General features: G+C 41.8%; 1 protein-coding gene across 1 annotated transcript in view; it reads right to left on the bottom strand.

The window, feature by feature from the left end:
- Window positions 1–2,094: 2,094 nt before the first annotated feature.
- ahcyl2b (adenosylhomocysteinase like 2b) overlaps window positions 2,095–10,195 on the bottom strand; it is a 32,294-nt gene continuing 24,193 nt past the window's right edge. The window contains exons 5-17 of the mRNA XM_031865558.1: window positions 9,979–10,081; window positions 9,780–9,874; window positions 9,324–9,430; window positions 8,868–8,984; window positions 8,661–8,724; window positions 8,488–8,576; window positions 8,323–8,393; window positions 7,546–7,640; window positions 7,129–7,227; window positions 5,935–6,003; window positions 5,748–5,826; window positions 4,974–5,094; window positions 2,095–4,863 (exon numbers count right to left, since the gene is read on the bottom strand). Of these exons, the coding sequence (XP_031721418.1) occupies window positions 4,857–4,863; window positions 4,974–5,094; window positions 5,748–5,826; window positions 5,935–6,003; window positions 7,129–7,227; window positions 7,546–7,640; window positions 8,323–8,393; window positions 8,488–8,576; window positions 8,661–8,724; window positions 8,868–8,984; window positions 9,324–9,430; window positions 9,780–9,874; window positions 9,979–10,081 (1,116 nt within the window). The 3' untranslated portion in view covers window positions 2,095–4,856. The remainder of the gene's footprint in view (window positions 4,864–4,973; window positions 5,095–5,747; window positions 5,827–5,934; window positions 6,004–7,128; window positions 7,228–7,545; window positions 7,641–8,322; window positions 8,394–8,487; window positions 8,577–8,660; window positions 8,725–8,867; window positions 8,985–9,323; window positions 9,431–9,779; window positions 9,875–9,978; window positions 10,082–10,195) is intronic.

Below are 10,195 nucleotides of genomic sequence, written 5' to 3'. Positions count from 1 at the left end.
GTTTTCCTGTAAATCCCTTCTGTTTGTGAAGGCAACTTGAATGGCGGACTCCGCCACTAAGAGTTAAAACCTACAGAATGTGAATACATTGAATGACTACATATGTTCCTGTTTCTTCATCAGCCTTCTTGTCTGTTTAAATGTATGAGCTAGTTTAATAAATTGACCTATAATTTAGTACGTTTGAATGTAATTAAAGGAGCTTAACCACATGAAAATTCCAGCAGGCTGAGATGACAGTTACTGATACTCTGCTAGTTACCTTGTAGCAGGACAATCCGATGTCTTTTTTTTTCTCCATTAAGATTACATTTATCTATTAACTTATTTATATTGTACAACAAACTCAATTAACTATTTATATTGAGGCATCAAAACAGGAAATAGGTCGGAAAAAGGGTGTAAATTAGCTTTTGCTAAGGCTTTCTCAGTCACTGCTCATGCTGTTTCTCAAAGAAAAGTCACTTTGTGGTCTTAACTCCTCTTTGACCAAATATGTGGTTACTGTGTTTTGACAGCTCAGTTGGGTACCTGCTCCAGATTCGGTAGAAACATACCAACCACCAACATTTACTAGCTTTGGCTGATGAATGATGTTTTCCCACCAGCTGTGTCAAACTCAATTCCTATGAAACAAGATTTCTCTCCTTGGTAATAAAAAGCCTAGTAATGCAACCTGCTGTCATTGGTCCAGATTAGTTCATGTGTCTGCCTCTTTATTTCTGTGACTCCTCCAGTTTAAATGTTAGATGGAGGTGCCCCCCCCCCGCAGAGAAGAAGTGAATTATTGATATGCGGTTGATATGAGGTTGGTGTGTAAGTTGCCAAACCCACCCACATGTCTACCAACACACAACCCACACACTGTGACAAACCACTTTAGATGACATGATTGGATTGCATAGTTGAATGTCAGCTTGAATTTCTGGTGGAAGGGGACCACATGGCAGGACAACGGGGGACAATTTCATTAATAATTTAGACTCAAGCCTGACAAAGCCATAAATCCATCGATACTTTGTATAATAAATTTAATTAAGAGTAAACCAACAACAGAGAACGAGTTGTATTTCAAAGAAGAAATGTTAATTTTCTTTTTATCTCTCTGGCTTTGGTAATGTTTACTTTGAGGTATGCTAAAAAAGTAGCCATTAAAAATAGTTTTTTTAGAATCATAAAGGCGAATTGCAGCGATTAGTATCGCACTTCCGAAACATATGGGGCCAAAATCAAACTGGCAGGGGCCAAGAAAACAGGACGTTTAGTCCCCAAGATGGGTCAAGCTCCAAAAACACTGAATGCTAGGATTCCCATCATGCCCCACAGTTTCCTACACAGGCTTTCCGTTATAAATTTAGTCTCCAAGTCCCAGCTGAAATAACCCTGGTGCCATTTTCAGGGTTATTTCCTCAGACCTAAGATAGCTCCTCCTGATCTACAGAAGACATACAATTATTTTCACAGGCTCACAAGTACTTGACATAAGAACATTGATCTTTGGCATTTTTGAGGGAGTGCCCCTTGAAAAAATATGTCTAAGTGAGGCTTTTGCATGAATATATTTTAATAAAAAAAACAAAACATTTACAATTCTACAGATAAGAGCATTTGAATTGGAGCATATTTGGAGTGAGGAAGTGATCTTTTCACAAACTTTAATAATATCATAAAAATAACTTTCTTTCAAGACATTTCTTGTCGAGCTATGTTTCATTTTTGTAAGAGCGAGAAACAGAAATATGTTGGAGAGAATAACATTTGTAAATCTTTGAATCATAGTTTGGACTATTGTAGATTACATCTTACTCTATATTTGTCAAACTATTCCTTTGACCTTGTGACGTTGATTTGTGTGTCCAGAATAAATTAAGGATCAGAGCCAGCTGTTGATGTCAGAGATGTCCCCTTCTGTTCACTGGCTCAGATGAGATCACTGACAGACCTCAGCAGCTGCACACATGGGCTCCTCTCCCCCCTCCCCCAACACACAGAAACACAACACTGCCACATAAGATCGGGAAACACACACGTCAACCACCTGCAGAAGCGGGTGAGTAAGTCTGGAAAAGGAGTCAAATCAAGGTGACAAAGTGATAACAATTTTTTACATCTTTATTCATTAAGATTACAGAATGTTTTTTTTTAATTATTGCTCATCATCTACCATTATCACTTGCAATATTTAAACATAGGTTGTTTTTCTTCTTTATTAGACAACTTAAAACATGTTTGAGAATTTCGCCAGTTTTGCACTGTATGAGGATTTACAACAATAAATACAGGAGTGGATTCTTCTTTTACCTCCCTATACTTTTAAAAGGTTGTCATATCTGTATATTGTATGCATATACATATATGATGCTGGTGTCTTCCCCCGCCCACCCGTCTGTTGGTCAGCTTACGGCTGACTAAACAAAAAAAAAAAAAAAAAAAAAAGGGAAAAGTAAGACTCAGGACAACAGGTTTAAGAGCTACACTGACAACAAGTCACACTACTGGAAGATGAGATTCTCAACAGCACAAGGAGACAGAGAAACGCACAAACATCGGCAGGGAACGGAGTGACAGTGAGGTCGTGTGGGCCGTGACACAGTGTAGGATCTCGTCATTACATGGTGGCACATGGACGTATGCTAGGTTTGTGTTCCTATGCACAGATTTTAATTTAGCTTTTACCAAATTTAAAAGATATAGTTTGACATTTTGGGGACAGTTAGCCTGGCTCTGTTCAAAAGATAACAAACTCATAAGCACGTTTAAAAAGGTCACTGATCAACATGCCCGTTTTGTTTCATTTGCATGAAACCCTAGCTTTAGAGGTGCTGGATGTTGGATTTTGTTACCTTTATGCTAAGATAAGCTAACTGGCTGCTAGCTCCTGCAACATATTTATCATACAAAAATGAGAGTGGTGTACATTTTCTAAACTCTCTGCAAGAAAGTGATGATGCCCATTTACCAAAATGTCAAAAATATTCCTTTAAAGACTTTGGTTGGTCTTCACAACAACAAAATGCATGAATTGTGCATATTTGTATTTTGAGTAGGCAAAAGTATTTATTAAACTGATAAAGCTTTTTTGTGCCATTTCAAAATCTGTAATATGATCAAATGTATTTTCCATACAAAGTGCAGTACATTTTTTAGAACTGGATGAACTGCATGTGTGCGTTTCAGCATTTGATCCTTCTCTGTGAGAGTAAAGCTGGCAGCGTCTCCCAGCAGGCTAAAGGTTAGAGAGAATCTGATTGGTTCAGGTGCAGAGCCGGTACAGCGGCAGGGGTGCACTCGGCTGTCAGGTGAAATGACTGTCAGGACTTTCTAATTTCCACCGTCAGGTCAGCTGGGGACGAGCTGCCGAGGATGACGACGGTGCAGATCATTATACTGGTGGAGTCTATGCCTTTCAGGTGGGGGAGAAGAAACTCAAATATATCAGGGATAGAACGGCAAGTTTGGAGATCTTAAAAAATTAGGCAAACGCTCATGACTCTGCAGTGACGGTAAATGTGCTTCTCGGAAGTAAAGAAAAAAAAAATCATGGTGGCATTCAGATCCCAGATTTTATTTTTCAAACTGTACCAAAGAGTTGTGGCGTGTATGTAAGTACACTAAATCTTAACAGAACCATACTTTTCAAGGAGGACCTGATTGAATTGATCTGTTTAACGTACCGACCAGGTAGTAACTTGCTGCTCATTTGGTATCTCTGTAAATATCTTCTGTCACAGTATTCAAAGTGAGGGTTAAGTACATTTATTACACTTATCATTAGAACATTTAATTGCTTATCTTATTGACATATGTTGATTTCTTTTTCCAAAAGTAATGATGTTAGATGATGCAGGAGAGAAAGAGATAGAAAAATCTTAGTTTCAATATAAATATCTAAATATACAGTATACCCCTTGTAATGATCTGACAACCTGTCATGCTTCAAATATAGTATAGTTATTCTTGGTAAAGAAAGAGACTAAATGAAAAGGTTAGCTCTCACAAGCTTGAAATACTTCTCATCGCTTCAACACTGGCGCCATGTGAGCAGCTGGAAGCAGAGGAAGAAGCAGCCAATGAGATGGTTTCACTGTGGCTTTGAGTGACAGGTGGGAAGACCCGGCCACCATCCAGTCGTACTACGAAAGTAGTTCTGACAAACTACAGGCGGATCCGAAGGGACTTAAAAAAATGTTTAAAAACAGATACAACAGAGAATCTCAACAAAACGATCAAATAAAAGACATGATATGATTGGACCCTGAGATCCCGCCTAACCCCGCCCACTAGGTTTAACCCCAACCTCGCAGTATTACGCAAGAGAAAAACAAAAATCACAGGTAGAAAAAAGAGACAACAAAAAAAGGACAGAAAAAAAGTGTCCGTCACTAACGGTCATATTCATTCACGCTGATTTTTTTTGTTTTTAATATAGTATATATCTTTTCAGCATCAATAAGTTCATCTTTAATTAAAACAATAAAAGATCTGGCAATGGCAAGGGAGAATGGAGGATATACTTACGACTCGACACACAGATGAGCGACTAAAGAGACAGCGATAATGGTGGTGAAATGACGAAGAAGATGTCTGGGAGCTAGCTAATGGCGAGTGGCATTGTTGTTTTCGAGCGTGAAATAAATAAAAACGGCTGCCATAAGCGCAGGGAACGCCACGCCCTTCTGCCTCCCCCTGTGGCTCAGTCTGAGCTCCCCCCCCCCCCCCCCCCCCCCACTACAATGCAGGTGTGTTGACTGGTCCATCCGTCCTTCCTTCTGTTCTCCTCATCCTCCTCTCCTTCAATGAGTCTGTGCCATTCACGGAGTATTTGCATTTCTTCAGTCTGAACCCGGCACTGGTTTTTAATACCTCAATGACAAAAACAGAAAGTAAGCAAGTTAGGATGATAAGTTTCTAAACCGTTTCTTCCTTCCTATGATTTATCTCTTGAAACGTGTCGTGTTGAAGTGTTTCCATACCTATAGTAGTTTGGCTTAAAGGGCCCGTTCTTGTTCAAGCCCAGATACTTGGCCTGCTCGTCACTCAGCTCTGTGAGATGTGCGTCAAACGTAGGGAGATGTAGGCTGGCCACATACTCATCTGGAGGCCCGAGAGAGAGAGGAGGAACATGTTAACATTCAGCAGGCGTCTGTGGCTATTTAATCATGCAAATGAGAAAAGGAAGAGGGAGGCTCTAAGGTTTACTCTCCATCCCTTCCTCTGCACTGTCTTCTGTCTTCCTCCTCATCCTTCCATGTGTCTTTGCTTCCTTTCTTTCCTCAGTTCTTAATTTCCTTGCTTCCCCCTTTCTCTCCACCATCTTTTCTGTCAAGTGTGTGCCGTGGTAACAGCAGTCTTCACTGACGGGGTGACCTACATCTGACTCCCTGTTTTTCTTTAACATGCTCTGACCCACCGAGACAACGCTGCAGACAGTGTGTGTGTGTGCTGTACGCATGCAAGCACATGTACACACAAACAGGATTCATTCTACTGTGAGTGATGAGGGAGACGACTCTGGACTGAACAGATGAGACTGTGTCGGCTAAAGAGATAAATGAAATATGCCTGCAGGCTCTCTGCTGGGTTAACAACAAACTCACTGCCAGTAACTTGCTTGGTGGCGACTTAAGTACCAAACAAGGCTATTTTGTATCTCCCTGGCGTGATATCTTTCTTTGTTTGTGCACACTTATACTTCTATTTTGTGTATTTCTGTATTCAGCAGTCTTTGTTGACATCTCAGTGCTTACCCATTTTCTTGGGGAGCAGGTACACATCCTGTTTGTAGCGTCCCTCTGGGGCGTTGTACAGCTCAATCAGAGCCAGCGCCTGGGCAGAGACACACACAAAGCATTACTCACATACACTCGCAAACAACTTCTCTGGTAAAATACTTTATTAGCGATAACCAGGCGCAACGTGAGAGCAATGTTTCACCTGGGTGGTGGCGGTGATGGAGAGCACAAAGGTGGGCACGGTGGAACAGCTGAGGTTCAGCAGGCGACCCTGCAGAGGAAGACAAAGCAACAACACGGTTAGAGAACGCAAGGTTCCTCTTTGCAGTCGAGAGACCAAAGTGCCAGGATGTGTGCAGTCTGGAGTGAGATGACAAATGTGTTGGAAAAGAGAAATCTATTTCAGGTTCCGACAAGATTTCAAAAAGCAAGATGCTTGAAAATATTTATCAGCAGCTGTTTCGTTAACGAAGATGTTTTGTTTCGCCCCAAATACTAAACTGTTGCTGCTGTCTGAGAGGCTGCATTGCAGTGAGTGCATTTTCCCAAGTGTTGCAGAAAATGAGGTAGTTAGTAAGTAGAACTGAAACACTCTGTAGCTTTGAGGAAGGGGGAACAGAGAAAGGTTGTGTTGTTGTTGCAAGATAAAAAGCAGAATTAAAACATAAGGTTTTGATGCTCAGTTCACACAAAAAGAAAAATCACACGACGGTTCAATACTCAAACGATGAGTGTTTTTAATTGCGGACGACGCTTAAGTTTCTGTATTTTGCTATGTTGCTCTCAGTACTGCATCCACATCGTCTCATCTGCCAAAACTCGTCTTAATGGCTCATCTCTCTCTCGTTTAGCGATGGAGTCAAGCATGTATCATGAATTTGTATAAATAAATAAAATGAATAAACGGCAAAGTTATGAAACAAAGGATAAAGAACACGCATCATCTTTTTAAAAACTTTAAACAAAACCAGCCATCTGAAATAGTCTTTTTCTGGATTATATTATTAAGATGATGTATTACTTCTTTAAATAAATGCGAATTTGGCAACAAAACTCTATTTTGGATTGTGAAACCTGCTGGAGATCAAACAGAGACAGACATCGGCGGGCTGGCAGGTTGTCTTTCTGGCCCCGAGAGACTGCTCTCATTCTGTCACAGTGTGTGACACACACAGTCTTAACCTGCAATGTGCATATGCTGGATTCTGTGTGTCTGTTTAAATCTCTCGCATATTTTCTCCAATTTAATTTGTTGACGAAATGTGAGCGTCGCCATATCTGTGTAGCTAAGAATCTAAAGTTCCCTTACTATGGTGTTCTTTCAAAGTCCTCTGGGTAAGACTGTGTCAGTGTGTGTGTGTGTGTGTGTGTGTGCTGCGTGTGTCCCACAGTGTACCTCAGCCAGCAGCACTATTCTCTTGCCATCAGGCCAGATGACGTGGTCCACCTGAGAGCGCACTCTCTCCCAGGTCAGTTCAGGAGTCCTCAGGCTTGCCTACAGGGTGAGCACAACATCGTGAGCAATGTTTGTTTCCACTTCTTATTTCTGCTGGGCTGAGCTGTCTGACGTCTATCGTCCCGGGCCAGAAGTTGACTCAGGGCGCTTGGTCTTTTACAGTAATAAAGAACTTTAAGAAGTGACTCACAACTTCCTCTCTTGTGTCTGAACTACTTTCATGTTTGCTTTATATAAAATACTTTAATTCATCTCACTATGGCAGTTTGCTGCCGTACATTTGTTTATGTATCGCTGATTATGTTTTCATCTTTCCTGTCATTCCCTATTTTTTTTTATTGCAAGCTGTTGACTGACCACATCGATCTCAGTGTTGGAGTGTCCCATGTTGCAGACAATGCAGCCGTTCTTCATGCGGTCAAGGTACTCTCTCACCACCACGTTCTTATTGCCTGAAGGAGCGAGAGAGAGATGAAAAGAGAAAGAACCGTGAGGACAAATGCACAAAGAGCAAGAGGTCAAAACAGTGACAAAATGTAAAAGTTTTATCAAATGACACGTTTGAAAAGGCGCCCACAGTAAAACTAGGTTTTCATGACTTCTTATCTCACCATCTAGTAATTTAATGCGAGTGCTCCACCTGTCTGCAATTTGGGAACACGCTGGATGCAAGGATGACTTGAAAAGGATATGAACTATTTCATGTATGATATGTCAGCAGAGGAAGATTTTCATATTTTCTAAAAATCTATTTAACCAGTACCTTATTGGATCTAATGATTGTCCTGTGTTATATATTCATTGGGGAAATCTTACACAAAAGCAAAGTGCCTTCTCTTTTTTTATTATCTTTTCTGTTCAATTGCGGTCACCCTTAAGAGAGCCCTCGGCTTCAGGCCTGCCAGCAACATTAGGTAACGAAGCACAGAGACAAGTAATTCTGTGCTCTAATTAAGTGTTCAGGACAACTCCCTGGCTACTGAGCTGAGAACTTGATTAGTGGCGGTTAGACACAGACGACAATGACTGAATATCTGTCCAGTCATCCTGAACAAACACAGACAGAATAGTATGTTCCTTTTACATTTTTTTTATCTTGGCTCAAACACAGAGAGAGACAGCGGCTGAACCGACCTGTGCAGGTGATGACGATGTCCACCTGTCTGATGACTTCATTCAGTTTCACCAGCCTGAAGCCGTCCATGCTGCGTTGGTGAGAAAGACAATACAGAGCATGAGACTAATGCAATGTCAACACCCGGCAGTGAGCCATGAGGAGCTCAACCAGCTGAGTCTTACCAGGCCTGCAAGGCACAGATTGGGTCGATCTCTGTGACGTAGACGATGGAGCCCATCGCTTTCAGGGCGGCACAGCAGCCTTTTCCCACCTGGCCATAATAGACATGGGATATCATCATACAGTACAACAATCATTTAATGTGTTCGAGCCTCTATGGAAACGTCCGCCTTACCTCTCCGTATCCACACACCACCACCTGTTTGCCTCCGAACATGACATCAGTGGTCCTCTTCAGGCTGAGGACAGAAACGCATTTATACCGGCAGCCATAATATTTATTCGGACTGTTTGGAGCAGAGGTGGGTGTAATTGCCCTGCAACACCGAACATGTTCGGTTTTATAATCCCCAACCAGGTTAAACAGGAGGGTGTTTCCTACCCGTCTAGGATGGACTCCCTGCAGCAGTAGAGGTTGTCAAACTTCTGCTTGGTCACGGAGTCGTTGACATTCATGGCTGGGACACAAAGCTTCCCAGCTTTGGACAGCTGGTACAACCTATGTTTGTAGACAGGCTTAGTTTTATCATATCAATTTATGAATTAGTCATTGTTAAATGTCAAACAAATATCCTATTTAACATTTAAGTCTTATGTACACAGCAATTGTACAGTGCACTATTAATGGCAGCATTTTAACCACTAGATGGCGATGTGACCACACAGGAAACTGGGAGCGTGTCAGTGCATGTCTGTGTTGTTGTGCAACAATTTACTTGCGTATTCTCTAATTTAAAATACAGAGACTGGTTTTATGTGAGGCAATGTCACGTTTCACCAAAAACATTGCTTTAAGACGACGACAAAGGCAAGAACGTGTGCATGCTGCGACTCCCACCTGTGCACGCCGGTCACACTCTCCTCTACAATGCCCTTGATCTTCTTGAACATGTTGGGGTATTTTTTGTAGATCCAGTGAGTCAGGTCGCCACCGTCATCCAAGATCTGACAGAAGGGAGACAGAGAAAGATTGAGAGGGGGGAAATCCAAAAGTAAGGAGAACAAAGACAGCGAAATGTGGATAAAGACATATCTGCTTAATACTTCCTTTTATTGACATATGTCTGTAGTTCCTTCCTGCATGTCTAACAAATGTTATGGTTGAAAAGAGAAATGCACTTTGTATTTTGCTGTACATGTTATCCTTCATGTACTTCTACTCAGTGTAAAAATAGAGTCCTTGTATTTAAAAAGATCTAGGTTGTCTGGTGAAAATAGCAGCACCACCAACGCTGTTGGATGGAAATAAAAATAAAAGCATAAGTGAGCTTTATTTAGAACGTAGGTGTGCTACCATGTTGGGTTGCCAGCCTTCCACGTTGACACAGCGGTCGATGCACCACCAGAAGTCGTCCTCTGACTCACCCTTCCACGCAAACACACTGAAACCTAGAAGACATTTTAGACGTAGACGTAGAGAGAGAGAGCAATGAGGGACAAACAGGAGGGAAGAAAAAAGTGCAGTCATCACACACAGGAACTCCCAGTCTCACCTCCCTCTGCCAGGGCAGCTGCCACTTCGTTCTGGGTGGAGTAGATGTTGCAGGCTGCCCATCTGCACTGAGCCCCCAACGCTGACAGAGTCTCCATCAGCACCTGAGGAGAAGAGGGTCAAGTTTGACTTTTTTGTTGTGGCAGCTGGAGTAAAACCGTCTGTTTGGGCTGTGTGTGTGTGTGTGTGTGTGTGTGTGTGTGTGTGTGTGTGTGTGT

The sequence above is a fragment of the Anarrhichthys ocellatus genome, unplaced genomic scaffold (genome assembly GCF_004355925.1).
Source record: "Anarrhichthys ocellatus isolate YVR2014 unplaced genomic scaffold, GSC_Weel_1.0 scaffold33, whole genome shotgun sequence".
Classification (NCBI taxonomy): Eukaryota; Metazoa; Chordata; class Actinopteri; order Perciformes; family Anarhichadidae; genus Anarrhichthys; species Anarrhichthys ocellatus.
Note: the sequence above shows the minus strand (reverse complement) of the source record. Positions and strands in the feature narration are given on the sequence as shown.